The following is a 24499-nucleotide window of genomic DNA, read 5'->3' on the forward strand; positions in this document are numbered from 1 at the left end:
GAGCGGAAGCTTCCCCGTTGCATTACCGTTAATTCCATGCCAAGAGCTTCAGGACACATTGCTTCATTGCTTTTCTTTCAATCCCTTTGCCAACCATAAATACTGCTTCCTCTCCTTCTGAGGGGTGAACCACTTAATTCATACTGTGAGTCTTGTTGGCCATATATATAACAAAACAAAACAATACAAAAAAGAGCAAATAAATCGCATAGGAAGATACTTGTTTTGAATTCCTCACGATGTGGCAGCCAAGTTCTGCTCTACTTCTAGTCGCATCACTTCTTACGGCTCTTCCAGCCAATGCTGATGGGTTATACACGAAGAAATCTCCTGTGCTGCAGGTGGATCAGAAATCCTATGATCGGCTCATTGCCAAATCTAATCACGCATCGGTAAGGTGGACTGTTAACTGACTATAATGCTAACAACAGAGTTAACCATTTCATAGGTCGTAGAGTAAGCGCCTTACCCCTACCCCCTCCCCTCCCAGCTTTTATCGCCAATTCCTAATTTTGGTTTTCGGCGCTATGCTAGATTCTATGCTCCTTGGTGTGGTCACTGCCAGAACCTGAAACCGGCCTACGAGAAAGCAGCCAAGAACCTAGACGGGTTGGCCAACGTTGCGGCCGTCAACTGTGACGATGATGCAAACAAACCCTTATGTGGCCGGCTGGGTATCCAGGGTTTCCCGACCATTAAGATCATGACGCCTTCCCAAAAGCCTGGAGTACCGAAGGTGGAAGATTATCGGGGCGAGAGGACTGCCAAAGCTATAGTCGAGGCAGTGGTGGATCGGATCCCGAACCATGTTAAGAGAGTTACAGACAAGGATCTAAACAAGTGGCTCTCTGAGGATGAAGAAGTCCCAAAGGCTATCCTTTTCACTGAGAAGGGCACCACAAGCGCTCTTATTCGAGCGCTTGCTATTGACTTCCTTGGGTCAATCAAGGTAGCCCAGATTCGCAGCAAAGAGTCCGACGCTGTAGAGAAATTCGGAATTGAGCATTTCCCCACACTCGTTCTTCTCCCTGGAGGCGGCAGGGAGCATATTGTATACGACGGCGAACTCAAGAAGAAGCCAATGGTTGAGTTCCTCAGCCAAGTCGCGGCTCCCAACGCTGCGGCCGCAAATTTTAAGGATAAGTCTCCAAAGCCGTCCAAGTCATCGTCCGCGGAGCCTCAGTCTTCAACTGTCCTAAGTGATGAAGCAGAGGAACTAAAGCCGACCGAATCTCCTGACCCCAAAGTTGTCCCGGATGACGCAACGGAATCGAAACCCGCGCAAGTCCCAATCCTAGCACCCCCTATTTCTTCCCTCCCAACCGTGGAAGCTCTAGAGTCTGCCTGCTTGACACCCAAGTCTGGCACGTGTATTTTGGCTCTTCTTCCAGGGTCCAGTGAGTTTGACGCTGACCTCCCAAGCTTCGCCAAGGAGGCCCTTGTCAGCTTATCCGAAATCGAACACAAGCACGCTTTGCGCAAGGGCCATCTCTTCCCTTTTTACAGTGTTCCAGCTATCAATAACGGGGCTACAACCCTGCGCACTGGTCTGGGTCTGTCTGGAGAAAGCGATTCGATGGAAATAATCGCCTTGAACGGACGCAGGGGCTGGTGGAGGAGGTATGAACCATCGGAAAACGCGGACTACAGCTTGGCCCGCGTTGAGTCGTGGGTTGACGCTATTCGCTTGGGTGAAGGGTCCAAGAACAAGTTGCCTGATGGAATCATCGCCACAGAGGAACAGACTGAGAAACAGACCGCCGATCACGATGAGTTGTAAGTGGAAAACTATCAGCACCTGGGTTTGAGCTGTAGCTATAGCTGGTGGGCGTCTGTCTCAACATCCCTCCCTTAGCAGAGGTCCAACCGTTTCAAGTAGCAAGGAGCAGAGGCGTTACGGTTAGTCAATGGATAGGGTGTAGCATTTCAGGTTGAATAGTAAATGAAATAAGCTTTTCTTGTTCAAAATCGACTGTATATACAAGAAATGCGTAGGATAATAGGATCACTTGAAACCTGGCTTGCTTCTACACATAATCCCAAAATGCCAGATCAACACCATCTTTTTTGATGCACACAACCAAAGAGAACAAATACGCTTCCGTGGCAATCATATGCCAGGTCCCTACATCAACAACTGTGAATCATTAGTGCTTGCTCTTCTTTTTCCCTTCCGTTCCTTTCTTGATGATCTTTTGCCTTTTCGAATCGATCTCCTCATCATAAATTTCACGAGCCGACTCTCCCTTCTTGCGCTTGCTGGGCTTCGACGACTTAATGCTGACCGTCGAGGCGCCTCCGCTTCGAATCTGCTTCTCAGCATCTTCCCACACAGCATCACCGTTGTCGATCGCGTATCTGGAGGCTATTAATCAGTTATTGCTCATTCAACAGGATCGCGAGTATTTGCAAATGAGAAATCACTCACTTGTCAAGGGGAAGGGCGTCGATCAATGCCCGCTGCTTCTCGCGCAGCTCATCATCCACCTGCTGTCCTCCCTCGCGGAGCTCGTCTTCCAGACCAGTCTCTAGGGGCTTGAACCGGTCGTCAGCGACCACGTCGTCGTGCGCGTCAGTAGAAGCCTGGGCCTCGGGTACTTGTCCGGAAGGTATGGTCTCCGCAACGGCACCCTCGATGAGGGAGCGGAAGTGGGTCGACATCTTACGGACGATCTTGAGGAACATGGCCAAGAGCTGGGAGGAGGGCAGGCTCAGTTCCTTTTCCAGGTCGTCCATGGTCTTGTGCTGCAGGCCGATGGCCAGAAGAATGGACTGCTGCACGCCGGAGAGACTGACTTTGCCGTTAAGGCGGCCGGAGAAGTAGTACTCTGCGATGGTGGGGACCATGTCGAGGATGACGTGGTAGTCGAGGAGATTGTTGGCGTAGCTGTCGATACGCTTGAGATCGAAGGGGGAGAAAGTTGCGTCGAGGTCTGACTTCTTGAGGAGAGCGTGGGTGAAGGAAGTGTCTAGCTTGGCGCCTGCGTTGGCGGATTCACAGATGCTGAGGGAGAGCACTGAAGGGAATTCACGGAATTGGTACGACAGCAGGGCGAGAAAACGTTTGTGGAAGTCCCGTGCAAAAGCACCCAGCCAGCTGGCGTCGTTTGGTCCTGAGGAAAGAGTGCGCAGCATCACGCATGAATGCTCACCCGTGAGGTCGTTGGGTGTTTGGCGGAGGTAGACGGGGGCGAAGGAAGCACGCTTCCAGAACTTATGAAGGGATGGTGTCAAACCGTAGCTGACACCGAGGTAGTCAAGAGCGTCTGAACGGCGCTCGGACAGCTTTCCGAAAAGGGGCGGCATGGAGCGGATGTCACGGACATGAATGTTGTCGTCCAGAAGGTTGGAATTCGTGAGCTCCTCGTCGGTTACCCTGACCATTTCGTCCTGTGTCTCGCCGACGTCCTCGGAAAGGCTGGTGAATTTGCCTTCATAGAAATCGACCAAGAGTTCCAATGCACGAGAACCATATCCCATGTTCAAGTACTCTGGGTTGGTAGCAATGCGTACAATTCTAGCACCCGAAAGACCGGCAAAGTCCTCATCTTGATACTGTTGGCTAACAAGCCATGGGATCAGATCGCCTCCACCACGTTGACCACGGCTCAAGCTATTAAGGACACTTTGTCTGCTGATACGACCTTCCAGCGCAACCTGGATAACACAGAGGGGCTCCGGAAGCTTGGTAGCATCCTCGTCGATTGGTGGGACAAGCACGTAGAGCTGATGCGCCGGGGCGTCACTCATGAGCTGAAGGTCGTTAGGCGTGTTCTTGTAGTGACTAGCAACATAGAGAGCCATCATCTGCTGGAGGAACTTCTCAGAAACAGGGTGGAACGAGAACAGGGTGTCGCGGTTGACTTGAAGCAGCTGACACTGCGAGGGATGCGGGCAGCCCTGAGTATTCATTTTGGACTTCGGCAAGGTTGCATCGAGACACAAGACCTTGTTTAGCCATTTTTCCACAGAGTCTCCTGGTGCGTATCTGATAGGTTCGGACAAGGTGATCTCTCTGAGAGATCGTCCACCTAGACCCTTATCTGAGTTCTTAGCCGTCTTCCCGGTTGCACGGTCAGCGACATCGATGCTCTCTTCACCGTTAACCTTCAAACCCCCGCGTGATTGCTCACGAAGTTGTTGGATCAGCTTCAGAGAAAGAGATCTGCCTGTGCCTTCATAACCGTTGATGGTAGAAGCCATGAAAACAAGATAAGGACCCATCAATTTGCGGACAAGGGGAAGAGGGATCGCTGCCGCCTCATCAATGACGAGCAGTTCTGCCTGACCCAGGACATGGGCATCTTGGGGCTGGATGTACTGAATTGTCTGGCGGTGCTGACGATGAATGTTAACCCTAACAATGGCCTTGTTAAAATCGGGGTTAGTAGATTGAAGAATGGTATAGTCGACATGGTCAAGATAGCCAAGAGCATCAAATCCCTTGAACACAAATTCGAACAGTGTTTTCAAGTTCTCAGGGCTAGGAGATGTGATGAAAATATTGCTATAACCATGCGCAACAGCTGCCGCAATGGCGACACCCAGAGCTGCAGACTTTCCTCGTCCTCTCGCAGCGGTCAGAGCAACCGTGCTTCGGAGTGTCTTCTCCGCAATTGCATCGACAAAGGTGAGGAGTGCTTTCGCCTGGTCGACGGTTCGAGCCAAACTAATCAACGACCCGACAGGTTGCGATTCTGCCAAACTATCCTTGATTTCCTTCAGCTCCTTCTTTGTTCCAGTATTAGATGTATCGATGGATTCTGGCGGTGGCAGCGGTTTCACGTTCTTTCCTCCGGAGATTGGCAAGACGTTCAATTCGTCGTCGACGACCAAGCATGAGTCGCAGCTACCAAGGGAGAGGATGAATCGTTCGTTGAAGCGTGCGACCACATCGTCGTGCGCTTCTGTCCTATATCTCGAGTGGATATCCATCGATAGTGTGTAGAGTTGCTTCAAACTATTCATGCCCTTCAGAAGCAGCAGCACGATTCCACCTCCTTCGACGGTTTCGATCGTTCGGGCGAGCAGGTTCGGCGTAATGGCTTCGAAATCCTGGAGAATGCACATTCCATAGGTGTTACCTAGAATCTTCTCTGTCTCTTTGTAGTACACATAACGAATCTGGTTGAGCGTGATGAATAATTCGAAAGGATCTTCTTGGTTCGGTTCACGGATGCCCCTCTTCACTTCTTTCTTAATCTTTGCTTCACGCTTCTTGCGATGACTGGTAAACCCCAAGAGATCCTTCTTATACGCCCAGAGAACGGACTTGTTCTGTTTGACATCGTGCGCCGACATAATGTAGTGCAGATTGACGATCACATCTTTTGCGCGATCACCGACAACAACGAAAAAGCTTCGCTTCTTCTCCTGTACACCATTGCGGATGAGCGCCGGAATGCGCGAATCAATCGCCTTACGCGGCATTGTGGTTGGAACTTCCTTTGACGATTTTAGCCAGCAGAACAAACAATGCTTTTAAAAATAACGGAATCCTTGAAGGTCGCCAAGGGAAAAATTGTGAGTGGGTACAGAGATATCGTCCAAGGTCCTTGAACTGGCCACGGCACTCCACACGCAACCTGGGGTTCTTTAAGTCCACAGGCCAGACCCTTGATATATTCAATATGAAAAGTAAAGCCGGCGACTCGGTCTGGAATTGTAAAATTGCCGTCCGATGTGCAGCGACTTTTCTGCTCAGCAAAAAAAAAAAAAGAAAAAAAAAATGTTATCGGGCGGAGACCGAACTGCCAGGTCTTACCGCCTACGAGAGTGGACACCGCCCTCGTGTACTTACCTCAGCAACTTCTTTGGCCTGTTTGGGAATAGGGTGTTGTCCGACTGGATTGGGAAAGGAAGTGATGGACATTTTAACTTAGTTGAGTTCATTTAATTTAGTCGGACTCCATTCTTCGCGGAGCTTCATCACTTGATGACGAATATACCTATGATATATCTACCTATCGGCTCTTTGTCAATCATCAGATCTGACCCAATCAAATGCAATGATTGCCAACCACTGGAGTCTCATAAGGGGCAGCCATATCCACTACAGCTTCAACGATTTCAATCGCAACAATCCATCAAAGAGGACTTCGAATTATTTTATATGATTTGTTCAACCGATGGTCAACAGTAACCCAAATAACTTGGCATTACTGGGCGTCCAAGGCTAAAAAAAGGCCTCGTTCAATGATCGTCGCTGGCGTGCTTTGATTTTCCCTGCCAACTCCACGGCGGGCAGCCTAAGCTCCCCAATTCCACCAAAGACAGGCGGCGAATCATCCATGGTCGACCTTGTTTCGTTGACGCAATTCACCCGCTGGCTTGATACCGTCGTACCCCTATATACGAAGTAACCCTGGAGGGATCAGGTACATTCTCCCAATGGTCTCTGCTTCGGGACATTCATGCTACCTTACCTCGCAACTCAATCTTGTCAACCCTTCCCGCCCCTTGACGTCTCCACCCGACAAATTTAAATTTCCCCCGGGCGCTTTACTAGCGTACTAGTCGATGGTCGCTCCAGAACCACTCCAAGTTCCTCGATGTTCCTTATCGCGTGTGCTTTTTGACCAGCGCAGCATGATGCACATTAGCAATTGATTACTATAATGGCTTCATCTGCAACCAGCACATAATCATTAAACCTTCTCTTACAATGAATCTTTTGACTGCCGAAACGGGGCTCAAAGCCTCCGTGGGGTAAGTGAACGCTCCATTTCTGCCCCATAATAAGTAGCTAATGAGGTGCGCAGGGTATTCTTATTGAGCTGCATTTTCATTACGACTTCTTACACCACTACATTCGCTTTTGGTGAGTCGATCCCACACATGCTTGCGCCAGAGAGGAATGGAATTATTAGGGGAATTTGCCGAGCGACAGCTGGGCGTTGAGCAGGACAACATACTCCACGGGTGCGTAGCTAACAAAACGAACCGAACAGATCATCCAATCGAATCAGCCATCCTCGCCTGTTTCTTCGCAGCTATCTCTCTTCTGACCACGAGCAGATTCGTTGACTCCATTCCCACGATATCCTCACCGTCGCATAAATATTCCGCCATACCCCTCACCGGGCTCAACCATTCCGCCGCAGAGGAGCTTCCTTCGCCCAGTAATCATACCGGTAGCTTTCCCAGTCGAAAGACACTTGGTCTGAGCCGGTGGACCGGAGTTTGTCTTGTTTCGGGAATTGGATACATACGAATAGCACTATATTACCAGATCAGTCTCAACATCGAGTGCGCACCTCCGGGATATACTGTAAGTGTAACTGCGAAGTACTTATAACACATCACAAATGCCGATAATGAGCGACCTATCTTTAGTACATGATCCCATTCCTTGTTGCGCTCTACGATTACTGGCGCAACCAACGTGGTCGACCAAATGTGAAATGGACCGCTCCGGAAGGCCCTTCAAATGCGCATCTACGCACATTAGTCGTTGCGATTCGCCGTACGCAGTTCTATCTTTGCCAGAGTCGCTTGAGGAATGTATTATCAGCTATATTCCTCATGACAGGTGGACTTCTCTTGGCGACATTCAACGAAGGCAGGCAGTCGACTTACATCTGCCCTATTACTTCTGGTCTATACCCCCGTCTTCGGATGTATAGGTCTCTCAGCGTACTTTTGGATGCCTTAATCTTAATCGGCGCTGCCGAATTTTGTCGGGAAGGCACTCGATCCCGGGATGGAAAGAGGAAACAGGCGTTGGTTTCTTGGGGGTATGGCTTTCTTGTAAGTTTGTTAAAATCAAAGGTAGATGTATAATTCGGATGCTCTAACGGTCCGACTTTCAAAGGGTATTGCTGTGTTCTGGACGATCACGCTGCTCATTTTAAGAAAGGTATCCCCTGGGGATGAAGGCGGCTTTGTCAACTCTCATTACTTGCGAAGCTCTGTAGGCCAAGGGCTACTAGTTACTTTCGTCGTGGTCTCTGCATCTCAACTGGTAAGCGTCATTTGCTAGATCGAATTCAACCTCTTATTGACTAGCTTTAGATACCTTATTACGGTGCAGTTGGGCTCTCCATATTGGCAGGCTCAACCTCCATTAATTTCATGTTATCCTCGGCCTTGTTTAACGGACAGGAACCCTTTCCGTTGATTCTCGCATCCCATGCTTTCGCCGCCTTTCTTCTTACCTTCCTGGGGGTGATGTTATATCTATGTGGCCAAACGGCCTCTGAAGAACCGCAGTTCCTATATGCGTTCAATATAATCATGCGGATCTTTTTCTCCGTCATGTTTGGCATTGGGTTGATTCTGGTCGCTCACCAGCCCAGTGTAGCCAATGTACATCCGATTGACCTGCTTATTTATCAGGGTAGACAGCATCATGATCGCTGGAAATCCAGCGCCAATGGCAGCAAGAATCTAGCAGAAGCTGTTGCACAGTACCGTGCGAAATATCGCCAACATCCACCACCGTAAGTCAGCTGCAGATAACACGCAAACTACCATATTGACCCTTCAATTAGAGGCTTTGACAAATGGTACGAGTATGCCACTAGCAGGTCGTCTGTCGTCATTGATGAATTCGACCAGATATATGAAAATCTACTTCCATTTCGTGCCTTGGCCCCGGAGAGCATTAGGGAACTAACTCACCAACTAGCCACAAATCCATTTAACGATATTGGTGCAATCAGCATCCGTAATGGCACTCCGAGGGTTCAGCAGGGTATCAAACCAACACATGCCTGGATGGTCATCAGTGCTGCTAAAATGATTGAGAAATTTTCCGAGCATCTCCCCGACATGGACTTAGCTTTCAATCTTAATGATGAGCCTCGAGTTTCTGTGCCCTGGGAGAAGATGTCTATTTTGAAGAGCCAAGCCCGATCCCAGGAACCTCCCCCTAGCGAGGGCCTAACAAACGGGTGGTCGAGCAACCGTGATGAAGGATGGGCGCCCATTGAGCCGGCAGATCAGACAACTGAGACCATGTTCACCGAGAGCTCTTTTGTAAATATATTCGATCGCTACGTGGGTGCTCTTTGTCCTGCTTCGTCAAAAGCGCGATCTCAGCGGATATGGGATCGACACAGCATATGCATGGGTTGCATCCGTCCCCACTCGCTAGGACAGTTCCCATCTGACTGGACCGTGGCGACTGATATATGCCATCAGCCTGATCTTGCATACTTTCACGGGTTTTTCGTGTCTCCTGCATCGTTCAAGGTCACCCAAGATTTAGCCCCGGTTTTTAGCCAGAGCACGATTTCCGGATTTAGCGACCTCGTGTTCCCCAGCCCATGGAACTACGTGGATAAAATAAAATACGAGCCCTCCGACGAGCATCCGGATTTGGAGTATGAAGAAAAAGAAAATCGTCTTTTTTGGATTGGTGGTACGTCGGAAGGCGTAAGTCGAGACGGTCAATGGCAAGGGATGCCCCGTCAACGCCTAACACATCTAGTCAACAACAATACGTACAACAAGGTGTCAGTGCTTTTACCCGCAGAGGATCCCAGCACCTACGCTTATCAAATCCTCGACGGTTTGGCTCCTACGGAGAAACTGGGATTGAACGCGTCAGTTCACGTCACAGACCCAATCGTGCGCTGCAGAAAAGACTGTGGAGACCAAAAGAAGGAATTAGGCACAGCTGGTCGGGTCGACTTCCAAAGTCACTGGAACTACCGTTTTCTCTTTGATGCAGATGGTGCTGGCTTTAGCGGCCGATTCCTTCCTTTCTTGCAAAGCCACAGCCTACCATTCAAAACAGGCCTTTTCCGACAGTGGTTCGACTCGCGTATCACACCCTGGCTGCACTTCGTCCCCATTGATGTCCGTCTGCATGGATTGTGGAGTACCCTGGCCTTCTTTGCTGGAATTGACATACCTGCCGGCGTAGATGATAATGATGGCCAACCTAAACCTTTGATGGAGCCTCATAACCTTCAAGGGCGCTGGATCGCAGAAGAGGGCCGCAGATGGGCCGAACGAGCTTTACGAAAAGAAGATATGGAGATCTACTTCTTTCGGTTGCTTCTTGAATGGGGTCGACTGACTGATGATCAGAGGGATATTCTTGGGTATACTGAGTGATGTCCCGTAGATGCATGGTTTGTATACTGCACTGAGATACTGCAACAAGCAGACATTATATCAGTTTAGTGTATTTACAGGGGCACGGAGTGCATATTTATATAACACAATGTACATATTCAGCTAGATATACCTGTTTTGGCATATTTTAACACTCCGTGGAGCATTTCAAAAGTCATAAAAGAATGTCACCATTACAGCAGTCAAATCCCTATGTATAAAAACGAAAGTAGAGAAAGATCTATCAGACAACGACCTCAAAGCCCAGCCCAACGAAGATATACTACGGCGCTAAATCACTGCCCCCGGCGCTGTTTGATAAACGAAGGTATCGGCTGAGGTTCCTCACTCTTCCACTCACTCCCAATCTCACTCCCAATCTCACTCCCAATCTCACTCTCATCACTCGCAACGCTCGAAGCTCCGCCCTGATAAACCTTCAACGAGTTGATACGCCAGAACGCCTCTTCAAACGCAGCAGGGTTATTAGCCACCCAATCGTTGCAAGATCCCTTCGAAGCACAACTACCCGACCCCCAAACGCCGCCAGCCCAATCACCACAAAAAGTCGTATCGAAGATCTACAACAACCCACCCAGTCAGCAAAGTACCCACAACACTCAACCAACAAATGCGGCAAAGAAAACGAAAGCAAGAAACGAAGAGAAAAGGGAAGCACCCACAATCTGCAAATCCTTAAAATGAGAATCAATATTACAAGCCCCAGAAAACCGCGCAGAAGGCGTCCCCCAAGCCCCCGGATTCGGATGCCCGCTGCTAATATCGCCGGGGATGCCCGACCGTGGAAAAAACCAGATACTAATCGCCTGGCCGGTCCACTCCGTTGCGAACACGCCGCCCCCGGCGCCATTGAATCCGTTGCCGTACGACTGGGCCGAGTTATCTTTGATGCCGCAGCCGGCGTTGCTGGCTTGGCCAGGGGCGTTGTTATAGCAGTTGCTGGTGAGGAGGGTGCCGGAGAAGCCAGAGTTGTTGATCGTGCAGCTATCGCTAGTGTGTAGGGCTACTTGGTTGTTGGTTTGGTCGTTCACGCCTTCGATGATGTCTACTTCGCCGTTGTTGGGCCAATTGGGGCCGAGGAGCCAGCTGGGCTCTTATTAGTTTTGATTTGTTTATTGGTATGGGGGATGGAAAGAGGTTAGGAGGGAGAAAGCGGAGGGGCGGTCATACTATGCTGGCCAGACGCCGCAGATGCTGCCGGGCATGTGGGCCAGGTCCAGGATGAAGAGTCCGTGGTTGTATGCTTTGTTACTGCTTATACGGACGCTTTGACGGCCGCCTGGCGCGGCGTTCTTGTGGTCTACGCCCATGTAGACGGAGCCACCGGCGTTGATTAGGCCTGCATTCTGCGCGGCGGATCGATCGACATACTTGACGAACCCATGGGTAGGGTCTGCGCCTGTGAAGAAGCTGAACTTGTCGAAGAAGGCGGAGTCGGTGCCATAGTCGTCCTGCAGCGTGTATACGGCTGCGGTGAAAGAGGCCCAGAGGCCTAGGGCTTGGGCGAGGGTAGATAGTACGTGCATGTTTGACGGTGGAGGTGTTCAAGCCAGAAAGGAAAGTGGAAGGGATGGGGGCTGCGTGAATGGGAATTGAATAGCTGGTATACAAGGAGTGGAAGAACTATGTGTTTTTTCCTCTCTTAAAGGTGATTGTTTCGAGCAATGCACAAAGGAACGGCGGCGTCAAAGTCCTCTCTGTACAGTGGATGGAGGGATAAAGGAATGTTACAGATGGGGTTCGTTCATCGTTGTCTCGCCTGTGGCGGCAGGGTTCAATATATAGCATACATATTTATGGATACCCTTACTACACTCACAGATACCCTATTCTCCCATAGACGAAAGAAAGTCAAAACTCACCGCTAGTGAAAAGTGGCGTCAGCCATGATGTGCCCACCAGACCCGGCCTTGGGACCTGACCAGAAGCCATTGAAGAGGCATATCCTCAAGGAGCACGGGGAAAGGGGGAGCGCAGATGGAGGAAGCATGTGAGCAAGAGATTGGAGTCACGACCAATATCGAGGAGGAACCAGGAGGGATGGATCTTGATAGGATGTTCCTGGATCACCAGCAGTTCCGAAAGGCAAATATGAATGGATCTTTCCCACTGCTTTGAGGGACACAAGGACTTGTGAAACGGGATGAGTTGGAGAGCGCGCTTTGAGAAACAATATCGCATGTATGTTTCACAAGAGTCACTTTTATAGATTGAAAAACGGGGAGATCCACTTCGCCAGGGACAATGAAATAATTTCCGAGGATGGTCAGCTTAGCACTCTGGATTAGTGTGACACCTGAGGGGATCAATCAGGTTGCAATGATTCATGAATCTGAGAAGGAAATGTTGGACGTCGATCTAGAAAGAAAAGACCATGTGACCTGGCATCTTGTGATACATGGAATTCAAAACTCACCTCCAGTTCGATTTCCATTCGACGAGAAGAAAAGAACCTGGTGATCTCTTTCGCAAATGAATCCAGTTAGAAAAGAAATAAATCCCATCCTCACTGTCGGCAAAGATGGGGTCTTTTCAGCCATATCGACTGAATACCAGTCCAAGGATTTAAGCAAATGACGCCAAAACTTTAACCGCGGAATTGGTTTCACCTTAAATCGATATCTTATATGATATTATATCGGCACAATACCAATAGACCTCTTCCTTCCTTTTACACTTTTTGCTGCCCAACGGGATGACTGGAGGAAGAGAGCCAGAAAAAAAGAAAAAGAAAAAGAAAAAAGTAAAGATGAAGCAGATGCGATAACACAACGTATAGGGATTATAACAAGATACATACATAGGCTGATTTAAAATCATGACACTCATTCATTATGTACAGGACAGATAGGGCATGACAACAATTCCCAGTCAGCACCTTCTCGCCGAAAATGCGACTTCCCGGTTTGCCCAGAACCATCTAAGTTCAGTAGACACTGCCGGTGATACAAGTGTCGACACGAAAAGACCACGGCGGGCCCGATCGGCATTTCGCTACTCTTCTCTGAGATGTCATCTACCAGTTCCCCGTCCGCATGTCCATCAGAGAAGTGTACCGCCTGACCCGCCTCGGCCACTGCCGCCGCCTTACCTTTCCCACGGGCGATCGCAGGGTCAAGTCGCCCTTCAATCTGTCGTGAGACTCGGTGCTGATGTGCATCAGCCTGCCTCTTCTTCCATGCATCCCAGAACTGAGAGCCAACCCCAGGTCCCCAGATGCGTTGACGACAGATCTCACATACCTGGCCTCGCGGCCGCCAACCCTTTTGGCGCAGTCGCGTCACCTCGTCCACGTGCACAAACAAATCCCGGTCCAGCATCCCGTTAGCCAGAGCTAACAGTGACTTCTCGTACGTATAAGCCGAGAAGATCGAAGCCAAGACGGCACGGAGTTCAAGAAGGGAGGGAGACCACTGCGACGCACGGGTAAGAAATGCTCGCAGAATTCGGAGAAAAGCAACGTCGCTGCGTTCGCTAGTCAAGCCTCCGCCGACCCTGACAGTGCTAGAGAGCAACGCAGTGAAGACCTGTTGTACCAATGTACGGACAGATGACATGAGTTGAGCCGCATTGCTCCCCATTCGAGAGGTCATTGGTGCCAACTGTGTCAATTTGCTGTCCGCATGCTCCCTCTGAATCAGGGCAAATACGCTACTTGCAGTGCGGACGACGGCTTCAATGAGGTCAAGCCAGAGATTCTCATCGAATGAGAGGGGCTGGTCAACAGCCGTTTTCCCGGTACCATTTCTCTCAATGGTTCGCGACTTCTTGGTTGTTTTCGTTTGGCCCTGACACAGCCATGTACCAACACGCACATATTTGTTCAAAGATTCAATAAGGTCGTCAATCGCTTCGGCTGTACTGGCGGAGTCGGGAGTTTCCTGTATGCTTCGAAGGATACCTACAAGTCCTGACTCAAGCGTTTTCAGATGCGCGATGAGACGGTCCATGGCAGCTCGAATTTTCCCTTGTCTAGCCAACAAAATGACAGCAGCATCCACTACGCCGCTCTCTTCCATGAAAGGTAACAATTCCTCCAGCCGAACATCACCAACCCGTAGCTCATCAACAAAGTCGGCCACACGTGGAGGGTCGTATCTACAAAGCAACTGCACGTAGCGCTCTACCATCCAATTCTCCGCTGGCTTCGAAAGCCGACTCTCAGAGCTAGGATGCGTCGTGGAGCCAACCACGACAGCCAAGTACTGATATTGCTCGTAGGCATCGTCTTCCAGAGCTTTCAGAAACATTGTGTGCGTTTCTGGGGCGTAATCCTGCATTGTCTGGGCGGCCTTCTTGACATTTATCCCTGCTATCTTGCCAGCGTGGTTGTTGATCACGTCTATGACATCTCGCCTTTGTCTTTTCCCTAACCCGGAGCTGGCCCGCAGGCAATCCTGTAAGCAGGTAAAAATCGCTTCTTGCCCACTCGGGTCTTCCAGGTAGGTAAGGATCAGTTCGGGAAACTGCTTCTCAGAGCGGTAGGTTGACTTCAAAATTCGAAAGAAACGCGCCTCACGAAAGAGCGGGATCATGCTCTGAATATCGGGAGGGCGGTAAAAAGACAGGAGGTACTCCGCACTGAGTTCGCAGTCCTCCGCCATGTCTTGGCTGGGGTATCGGCACAGGCGCTCCAAAACCTGATGTAGTGTACTTCCAGAAAGAAGAATGTATTGAGGGTATTTAGGAAGGTTGCGAGCAAGGAACATGTCTAGGTAAATTATATCGGATGGGGCAAAGGACGACGGTATCATGACCTGAAGCAGGATACTGATTAGATATTGTCGGTTTATGGATATTCCTCTGAACGGAGTCTCGTCTGCCCCCTGTTCATTCAGGAAACTATCCTCGAACGCTTCGTTGAGCATGCTCATGAAGCTAGGTGCGTCGAAATTTAAGATAGCTTGCAGATCTGAGAATGATCCATTCGATTCGGCTGAAGCCGATGGCTCAGTTCCCGACAGGTTCCCGGAGAAGAGATGTTCGTATAAGGCTGCCTTAGCTTGAGTAGCTTCTGCGTATTCCATCTCATCCCCAGTAGGATATACGCGGCCTGTGAAGACAAATGAGAGGTACGGGAACATCTTCATCGCGTTCGTATACCGTTTGAGTTCATCCACCGAGCCCCCGTTGACCCAGGTTCCTCGAGGAGGAATTAATGCTAAGAGTTCTTGCAGTGGCCCCACGTAATCCCCCACACAGCGATTCCAAACATATATAAATGCGTCGTACAAGTTATAATGCTTACATAGCGTTGTCACTTGGTCGATATCCATTGTGGCCGTATCAAGGAGACAGATAATCTCTTCCAATCGGCTGGCGGTATGGTTCGTGGCAAAGTGATTGATCAGCGCTTTGACAGCAGTAGGCGGAAGGGTGCGCACTGTCCCTTCAACAATGTACGATTCAAGAGCATCAAGGAAAATGCCCTGCGAGTCATGCTCCTCATACCAACTGAATACCTCATCCCAGAGGAAGTCTTCATCAGCCATACAGACACAAGCTGAAATAGATACTTCAGCCAGTTCCTCGAGTTGTTGATTTCCGAGCCGCTCATTAGTAGCTTCTCGGTTCCGGCCAAAAGCATACTTCAGTGAAGCGGACACCATTTCCAGAAGCTTCTCTTGCACGATTGGCTGCCTCAGTGTATCTTCGTCGGGTAGTCCAATGGTGAGTTTTTCTCCGCTGCCCTTATAGAAGGATGTTGCCAGCCGTATGGCTCCAATGAAATCCCCAGCTTCCATGAGCGCAAGCAATCGATCTGCCCAGTTAGAGAGGGCTCCAACCAGCGCATCGCCATAACCCAGCAAAAATAGGCGCCCTTTATAAGAGCGAAAGCTCATGTAAAAAGCATCCGCTACCACACCATGCATCGTGGTATCTTCTTCATCGAACTGTTCGACCAGAGAATGAAGCTGCGAGGAAAACAAATCAACATGATATATATGTTTGTTAAGAAGGTCAATGCTATCTGTTACGCGCATAGAATGATCTTCAAGGATAAGCAATTGTTGCGTGATAGTGAGCACTGCCAAAACCGAACGACTCAGCCATTGCACGGCGACAATCGCTTCGTCGGCCTTCCATCTGTTCCGTGCCTGGAACTCCAGGCTAGGAGGCCGGTCCCTGTTCGGTGATCCATCTGTTTCGATCTCAGACACGTCTAGGATAGTCAGCACATTTGACCAACAATAGACGAGTTTTGTTTTGGAGGTCTGCGTATCCTTGCCCTTGAGCCTGATCGCTGGAAACCAGGCCAAGGCTCCAGTCATTGCGCCATGGGCGGCAACCTCTTTCGGGCGTGGCGCCTTGTGCTGGGTCTGTGCGACAGGCGTCGTTGAGACAATAACCAGAAGATAGGGTGTAAGCATCGCAACCAGACCCAGAGAATCAGTTGGCTCCTCGACGTTCCCAAGAGGAAGGGGCGAAAAGGCAAGGACAGAGCTTGGCTTCCGTGGTCGGTTGCCGTGGGCTATATAGTTAGGGTAACGGCCCAAGATCCTTGTCGTCTTTACTGTCCGCCCCATCGCACCCAGGCCTCGGGTCGCTAGGTGTGAGAAAGCCATCCCTGATCTATCGGCAGATACTAGCGCAGTGCGCCTCGTACCTAGGAAGCCTATATGGATGACAGACGATCCGGGGACGTGGCCATCAACAGTGCGAATATCGATCTGAGTCTCGGGAAGAGGCGGTATATGGAGAAAAGGTCGCGCCGGTCTCACAATCTCCCATGTAAGTATATCCCCGGAAGCATGCCCTCCAGCGATTGTCGAGTGGTCCGCGGATAGTGCCAACGACGTGATTGCTCCGCATTCGGTTGCTACTCAAAAAAGTTAACGAATTTCAGGGTAATAAGAGCAGGCTTCCAAAATACCTTTAGTTCCTTGTCCAATGATCGCCTTCAGACTCTGTTGGTAGTCAAACACCAAGATAATTCCTTTGGACGTTCCAATCACGATAGTGGTGGAGACCGCCAAACATGTTGGATGGCCAAAATTGCGTTTGCCGACCTCTGAAAATGCCTGGCCGGTTATCTTTCTTAGCTTAGTCCACCGTACAACATCCCAAGGGCCCTGAGGGGTCTCGGCATCGGAATCTACCGTACCCGGAGTAAGGCGGCTCGTGAGCGACGACTTTCGGGAGTGTATCTGAGCGAAAAACGACGATGACGGTCGAAATCCACTCAAGGATGGAGAGGATAGGCGGGACTGGAAGCGAAGATCGAAAGGACGATGCGACGGGCTGGGACTGGCGCGAGATGAGCCTCGAAAGGCCAAAGCATTGCTACTTTGCGACGACAGGAGAGAACCCTATAGCGATCAGCAGATAGCACGACCGATAATGATAGGCACAACGCACATGAAGAGAAGGCGTATCGTCCGGGGTGGAGGGAGTCTCATCGATACTTCCAGGAGTACCAAGCTGTTCGATACGGGGCGACAATGGTACATTGCCTGTACCGACACCAAGTTGGGATTTGCCCTTATCGAGTGTATGGTTTGAACTGGCTACATCCGGGAGATCTTCTTCGATGTATGCCATTGAGCCATCCTCATATTCCCCATGCGATACCCCATCAACTGAGATGCTGTTACTCTTTGGTTGAACATCTCCCTCATCCTCTTGGCTCAAGTCGAGCTCATCCTCTCGTGCCCGGTCATCACTGCCCTCAATCATGGAGCTCATCAGCAAAGTTTTCGAATGACCATCGCTTCGGCACTCTCGCAGGAAAAGGCGGCCAGGGAGCCAAGATCAAGAACGGCACCGATACGTCTGGTTGATGACTGTCTGACGATCTCAGGCCACAAAGCTTCAGCTGACGATTTGGTCGAGTGCGGGCCGATAGAGATGGATACCTTAGGAACCGAGGGAGAGGGCGGGAGGAGCGGTTGCCGACAATCCGACTGGTTGATAAGGGATTTCAGAGGGACAAAAGAGGAAGAGTCTGGATGCGATTCGCGGGGAAGCTATTGTTCAGACCGAGCAAGAATGACCACGAGCTCGGCTGTCGCAAGTTCGGGGAAGATGATCATTGACGGGAGAGGTAGGTAACGGCAAAGGCTGTGAGGTCCCTTCCGCTCAGGTCAACATTGGTTGGGTTTCCTTTGGTTCCGGGGGGCGGTGCCCCACAAGCCACGGGTGGCTATCAATCACAGAGCAACCCATCGTTTCTTAACATAATGAATGTCATTGTTGACACATCATTTTACTAGTAGTTATCCTGGAGATTTCTTTTCCAGGCGAGTCTCATATTCTGCACCTCTCATCGTAATTGCTCCACTGCATGTCCATCGTCTTTCCATTCTTCTAGAATCCGGGGCTCTTGCCTCAGGCATCAGTAGTATGCAAAGGCAATGACTACACAGAAAAGAGCAAAGAAAAGAAGTTTAATGGATTATGTACTCAGTTTATGTAGGGAGTAAAGATCATTACGAAAGAGGCCATGTTGAACGAGACCCTGGCACGGTGTCACCCTCATTGTTCAAATAATGTCTGTATTATATTGCGTTGACCCGTGGTGATAGATATCTTTCCATGTGATCACACCTACTCCGAAATATAACTTTCATACCATTATCAATATCAATTTAAAGGCAATTTCAAACAATATGATCTAGTCATACCGGATGTTTTTTCCACAGTAGGTTACAATGTCAGCATGTGACAAGAATCCCTTAGGTGCCTTAGTCAAGCAACTACTAGAATCCCCCACAGGCCCTAACTGACATTGACTGGACACTATCAACTCCTTCATTAGACATCCTTGTCTTGTCGACCACATTGTGCAGATCTACTCCTTTCGTGAAGTTACACTGATCCTTCAGGAGTATTAATTGATCTTTGTCCCCTTTGTTCCCATCCAATCTTACTTCATAATACTTCTCACAAGGCAAGTCACAAGGGATTGATTGGCCACATGGTATATAGTCATTCTTCAGCACTGCATGATTTGATCACTTGGTAACATCCAGCGCGTAACATAGGAAGCTAAGCAAAAAGATAAAGAGCTATAAATAATTAAGCACCTACTCTATAGTGAACATAAATGAAGGGATGATGAATTGCTTTATATATATATCAGGAAAGATACCCTAGCAATAGCCCTTTATATAACGTAAACATGCTATCCAACCAACACCCCTTCCTTTCCTACTTATTCTTCCCTCTCGTCCTCATCCTCTCTACTATTCAAATTGCCCAATGCAGCCCATCAACCTGCAACGGGCAATCCGCATTTTGCACCCGCAAGTACTCCAACATCACCCAACTAGGCGCCCACGACAGTCCCTTCGTCGGTCCCCTCCCACAACAAAACCAAAATCTCAAGGTAACAAAGCAGCTTGACCTAGGAATCCGCTTCCTGCAGGGCCAAACGCACAAAGCCATCGATGACAGCAACACCATCCAACTATGTCATACATCCTGTCTTCTCGAAGACGCCGGGACCCTAGAGTCCTTCTTGCGCACGGTCAAGACCTGGCTGGATAGCCATCCTAACGAAGTCATAACCCTGCTGCTTACGAATGGCGACAGCTTTCCCGCATCACGGTTCGGCGAGGTCTTCACCAGTGCCGGGATCAAGGATTATGCGTTTGTTCCAAGCTCGTCGCCAGGTGTGTTGCCTATTGAGTCGTGGCCGACTTTAGGGGACCTGATTAGCACGGGAAAGAGACTGGTCGTATTTCTGGGTAAGTACATGTGTTTTTTTTAACCCTCACTAGGTATCTGCTAGTGGGTGCGAAATGGTGTCCTATGTATTACTCATATAATCTCCACTATGTAGTTATATGGGGTTTGTTTGTTTGGTTTCTACCAAGGGTGTGAGCTTACTAATCTTATCATTCTTAGATTACGGAGCCGATACTAAAACTGTTCCGTATATCATGGACGAATTCGCCTACTTCTTCGAGACGCCATTTGACGTGACGGATGCCTCGTTCTCGAACTGTAAGATCGATCGACCTCCGGGCGCACCAGCCGACGGGCGCATGTACATCGTCAATCATTTCCTAGATGTCGATATTTTAGGCGTTCTCGTGCCCGACCGGATCCGCGCGCCCAAGACCAACGCTGTCTCGGGCAAGGGGAGTATCGGAGCACAGTCCAACCTGTGTCGGTCTTTATATAAACGGCTGCCGAATGTGGTTCTTGTGGATTTTGTGGATCAGGGTGAGGTGATGAAGGCCCAGAGCTCGCTAAACGGCGTTTAGAGCTGTTGCCGAGGATGTCTTTGGCATAAAGTTTTGCTATATGTACTTTGTAGGCATATATTGTTCAGCCTAGAAAGCAGTTAATCTCTGTAGGTGCTAGTAATCCGAATATCACAGTAAACAAGCCGAATATTCAGATGCCTCCACTTTCTATGGAAATATATGCCATGGCCTTATATACATATACTATACAACAACCGAGAATGAGTGAACCAGTCTTTGCAAAAGTTCGAAAAATTTGCCCATCTATTAAGTCCGACACAAGATTTATCTACGCAGGAGTACTATACCTTATTCATCCAATTCGAGTTGCATTTCGCGTTCTATAGCATTGTTAGGAATGTAGACCAAATGCCGTGAAGATAGCTATACGTACCCCAGATCTTATTTGCTGATGCAACGATTACTTCCGCTTTAGCAAGCAACTTCTTGGCATATCGCTCGGCTTCTGTGGGATGAATTTGGCTTCTCTGTGCTTTCCGTGGATTAACCTACTGCAAGTCAATATGGTTTCTGTATGGGGCCACTCTTAGCCTACCATCATTAACACGGGAACAAGGTCCTTTGCGTCGGCCTCTGCCAGTGCCCTCAAGTTTTGGAACCCGTTGTCTCGAAGCAACCTTGCTGTCCAACCCTTGACGTAGGTAACTTGAGCCATCTCTAATAGATCAGCGCGAGCCCCAGTCTCCAACCGATCCCGCATATGATCAAGGACCGCTGCGAGCATTCCCCAGCCCATACGTTTGCAAAATTTGACCATTCCTGCGGCAAATCCGTGACACTGTTGGGCTAGTATTTGGATGGCTCCGCGAGGGGTCCGGTAGCGATTGGCGATTACCGATAGGGGGACTTCGTTGCTTAGGTCACGAAGCTGAAATGCGGTGTAAGCGCGACGGTAGATGGTGGCTAGTTTTGCCTGTTCTGGAGTATCTTCTTTAAGAGACGCACCGCTTTGAACCCTACGGGCTCATTAGCACGCGCTTGCGCCATGTTGGGATTAACGTACATCCTGTTTACAAAGCCGGGCTGAACACCGACAAACAACAAGGCGCGGATTCCGCTCTCATCAAGGTTATCCAACTGGTCTCGGAAAATTGGCCAATCTATTTGTGTGGCCATTGCTACCTGGATCGGCGTAAACATGTAGAAGACATGCATCTCACCATCCATCACAAAAGCTTGCACTGCTCGTCTTAGCTCTTCATAAACGAACAGGCCATCTTCAGGTGCGAATGCAGATGCAACAACAGCTTGGCCAAGTTTTGTCGCGCCATAAGATTCATCGTCGCTCTGATGCAGGAGATGCTCATCGGTCAATTCTTGAAGTGCGGAGTTCATAATGTTGTACGCTATCTTTTTGTCCATAGTCCGATAAAGAAGGGTGCATTTCACATATTCTTTGATCGCTGCATAGCCGGCGACGAGGCCTGTGGCTATTGCTTCTAAAATCGCCCTGAACAGCTATGAGCGAAAGGCCAGTTCTCAGTTGATTTAGTCACTACCTTTTGAGACCACGCTTTTCCAGTGCTAGACAGCTCTCGATAGCTGGCATATCAGCTTCCAACAGATCACAAACTGCCTGTAGCTCAGATTTCCCGCAAATGAGGTAGGTCTCGCCAGCCTCATCTTTGCCCTTGCGACCAGCTCGCCCACACATCTGACGCCTTCAGAGGTTAAGTTAGCACCGACTTATTCGATTGAATATCGATAGAGGTTTTCCTACAGCATTGCTGGCCCAACCAGTTCGCGCCCCATACGGGCACCGTTTATGATAACCCTTCTAGCAGGAAGATTGACTCCGGCCGCAAGACTGCACGTAGCTACGAGCACTCTCAAAACTCCCTGGTCATAAGCTTGTGCTATTAATTCACGTTCCTCAGTCGTCATGCCTGCATCTGAAACACAGTCAGCTCATTATCATGGAGAAACATTATCGATGCGAATTACATACGGTGGAAGCCCACTCCTCTGACTAGCGTGTTTTCGAGATCTGGATCAAGACCACTAGGAAGGCTTCGTAGATCGGCGAGCAAATCCAATCGTCTACTTAGCTCCTCTGGATCTACTGCGACTGGCACTGGCATTGCTTCGCTAATAGTGGAGGCATGAAGTTGGCAAGCCTGTCTGCTACCAGAGAAAACTAATACACCATACCCTGCAGTAGCCGTACTGACTGATAACGCTACCATCGCATTTGTGGTTGGATTTGCAAGTTCCCGAAATGCTGAAGGCTGGATTATACGATGGGGAGGCATAGTATCGGTAAGGGAGGTGGCGGTCATCGACGTCAATTTGGTAATCGTGTGAAATAGTTGTCTCGAGGTTGCCGCGGGATAAATTGCATTCTCATATACGAGATATTCATCAATTGGAATCGGTCGATATGTTGAGATATAATAGTGTGCATTCATCCACTCTGCCAGCAACTCTGTGTTCTGAGTTTCTATCAGCCTACTTCCTTGAATGCTGATACCGTTACAAGACCAACCATACCGAAAGAGTGGCACTCATGCCGATAATCTGGATATCCTGCTGCAGGAGAAGTAGCTTGGTAACCATCAGTTCTAAAAGATAACCTCGGTGTTCATCATCCAGCATATGCAACTCATCCAGGATTACTATACACAAATTTCCGATGCTGCATTCTTCGATGGAGGTATTGATCAATGAGTTGGCCTGGCGCACAAATGTTAAACTATGCTCCACCATTCAGGTGGATAGAGTGAGAACTGACCTTCTCTATTGTGCAAACTGCAATATCTGTATCGGCCCAAGTAGCGGTGCTTTTGCCACCTGCGAAGAAACCAGTGACTCGGATCGATTTTTGTAGCGTTTTCAAGCGTTGATAATATGGCTTCATGTCACCTGCTTGATCATCGACATCGTCGATGTATTTCTCAACATCCTGAACAATGCGTCTAAGCCACTTCAGCTTTTCCTGGACTAGTGCGACGTATGGGAGAACTAGAATGGCTTTACGCGAAGGATTTTCGATGATACGTTTCAACATCAGAACGTCAGCTACAAGAGACTTTCCTCCCCCTGTAGGGGCAGTGTAGACCAAATGTTTCCCCCCCTCAAGCAGACCAGGGGCAAGCAAACATGCTGCCTGCCATGGATAAATATTGTTAACACCGAGAGAAGCAAAGTTGGCTACTAGCGCTGATGACAATCCGTATCGGGGGTGCTTCAAAAATAGATAAGGGTCACGGCCATGCTCTTCCATGGCATGCGTTTCCAATTGCATGCCATCATTTCTTTCTGGAGCACTTGCCTCCACAGGACGGATCTCACTAGCGCTTAGGCGACTTCTTGGAGGGGACACAGAAGGACGAACAAAGTCGACTGGACGAGAACCTAAGGTACGAGTAGAGATTTGGTGACTTAAAACGGGGGATTTATGAGAATTGTCTGGGGTATGATCTAGAAGCCGTTTTTGCCCCGCCAAGGGAGCTACATCATGATTTTGCTGACGAGCGATATCGATAGTAGTCTGGAAGCCATGGAATTGGAATGGCTGACCGGACCGCGCTGACATGCCTTAGGCACTTGACAGCAGAGGTGAACAAGATCCCATGAAGTGGTCCAATACGGGCGATGGCCACAGTGACAGACAAGGTACCTTAGAAGTAGTAGGTACCTAGTGTGGGAGGCAAACGTTGGTGGTTTTTTTTTTTTTTTTTTTATGTGCGCCAATACCAACAGCGCGCACCCTGATATTCCACCTTGGTATTGGAGAGAATTTCTATACTGGATATATATGGTCCACCTCAACGGGGGATGAGGGAACCTTGCCTGCTCTGCTAAGAAGGAAAAAGCGACGGTAATAATAGAAACCGTAATACTTAGGTACTAGGTAACAATAACGATGAAAAAGGCAATAACGCGCACAACGCGGTCGTTTTAGGATACTGCAGTCGTAGCCTGAGGCAGACTCCGGGAAGCTTTCCTCAAACAAATAAACACAGGTGGCCAATGGCCTAAGGCTCCAAGGCCGGCCTTGAAATGCAAATTTCCCAGCGTGGAACGTTCCTGGGTCGTCTCATCCGCTAACCGGAGCCCTGCTGATCAGCAAGCCTATTGAGGGATGAGTCGCGGCAGTCGCCTAACCTAACAAAGATTGGCCTACCTTTAGTCCAATAGTTCATCCGAATAAGTTGTACTCAACGCGGTAATCTACTTACTGGCCTGTCCTTGTCTGC

At 49.3% G+C, this 24499-nt stretch overlaps 7 protein-coding genes across 7 annotated transcripts; 3 read left to right on the forward strand and 4 right to left on the reverse strand.

The window, feature by feature from the left end:
- Nucleotides 1–46: 46 nt before the first annotated feature.
- Nucleotides 47–1964, forward strand: BDW43DRAFT_275671 (putative disulfide isomerase). The gene is made up of 3 exons (XM_032041879.1): nt 47–392; nt 449–456; nt 535–1964. The coding sequence occupies exons 1-3, from the start codon at nt 240–242 to the stop codon at nt 1778–1780; spliced, it is 1407 nt and encodes a 468-aa protein (XP_031900464.1). The 5' UTR covers nt 47–239; the 3' UTR covers nt 1781–1964.
- On the reverse strand, nt 1943–5733 carry BDW43DRAFT_275672 (ribosome biosynthesis protein KRE33). Its single transcript, XM_032041880.1, has 2 exons — nt 2429–5733; nt 1943–2358 (listed from the first exon to the last, which is right to left on the reverse strand). The coding sequence occupies exons 1-2, from the start codon at nt 5428–5430 to the stop codon at nt 2148–2150; spliced, it is 3213 nt and encodes a 1070-aa protein (XP_031900465.1). The 5' UTR covers nt 5431–5733; the 3' UTR covers nt 1943–2147.
- Nucleotides 5734–6664: 931 nt separating this feature from the next.
- On the forward strand, nt 6665–10065 carry BDW43DRAFT_310979 (putative capsular associated protein; the record flags this gene model as incomplete). Its single annotated transcript, XM_032047088.1, has 7 exons — nt 6665–6708; nt 6762–6820; nt 6951–7270; nt 7336–7749; nt 7814–7963; nt 8014–8441; nt 8493–10065. 7 exons carry the CDS (start codon nt 6665–6667, stop codon nt 10063–10065), a joined length of 2988 nt encoding a protein of 995 aa, XP_031900466.1.
- A 117-nt stretch (nt 10066–10182) lies between these two features.
- On the reverse strand, nt 10183–11822 carry BDW43DRAFT_275678 (glycoside hydrolase family 16 protein). Its single transcript, XM_032041881.1, has 3 exons — nt 11257–11822; nt 10749–11172; nt 10183–10646 (listed from the first exon to the last, which is right to left on the reverse strand). The coding sequence occupies exons 1-3, from the start codon at nt 11610–11612 to the stop codon at nt 10362–10364; spliced, it is 1065 nt and encodes a 354-aa protein (XP_031900467.1). The 5' UTR covers nt 11613–11822; the 3' UTR covers nt 10183–10361.
- A 1089-nt stretch (nt 11823–12911) lies between these two features.
- BDW43DRAFT_310981 (CORVET complex membrane-binding subunit VPS8) lies at nt 12912–17763 on the reverse strand (the record flags this gene model as incomplete). Its single annotated transcript, XM_032047089.1, has 3 exons — nt 12912–16906; nt 16961–17396; nt 17446–17763. The coding sequence occupies 3 exons, from the start codon at nt 17761–17763 to the stop codon at nt 12912–12914; spliced, it is 4749 nt and encodes a 1582-aa protein (XP_031900468.1).
- A 1444-nt stretch (nt 17764–19207) lies between these two features.
- On the forward strand, nt 19208–20297 carry BDW43DRAFT_310982 (uncharacterized protein; the record flags this gene model as incomplete). Its single annotated transcript, XM_032047090.1, has 2 exons — nt 19208–19775; nt 19936–20297. 2 exons carry the CDS (start codon nt 19208–19210, stop codon nt 20295–20297), a joined length of 930 nt encoding a protein of 309 aa, XP_031900469.1.
- A 173-nt stretch (nt 20298–20470) lies between these two features.
- Nucleotides 20471–24271, reverse strand: BDW43DRAFT_82800 (DEAD/DEAH box helicase). The gene is made up of 9 exons (XM_032050569.1): nt 23032–24271; nt 22791–22973; nt 22249–22732; nt 22021–22192; nt 21800–21961; nt 21304–21750; nt 20836–21256; nt 20674–20788; nt 20471–20620 (listed from the first exon to the last, which is right to left on the reverse strand). Exons 1-9 carry the CDS (start codon nt 23833–23835, stop codon nt 20589–20591), a joined length of 2820 nt encoding a protein of 939 aa, XP_031900470.1. The 5' UTR covers nt 23836–24271; the 3' UTR covers nt 20471–20588.
- Nucleotides 24272–24499: the final 228 nt, after the last annotated feature.

The sequence above is a fragment of the Aspergillus alliaceus genome (genome assembly GCF_009176365.1).
Source record: "Aspergillus alliaceus strain CBS 536.65 unplaced genomic scaffold BDW43scaffold_21, whole genome shotgun sequence".
Lineage (NCBI taxonomy): Eukaryota > Fungi > Ascomycota > Eurotiomycetes > Eurotiales > Aspergillaceae > Aspergillus > Aspergillus alliaceus.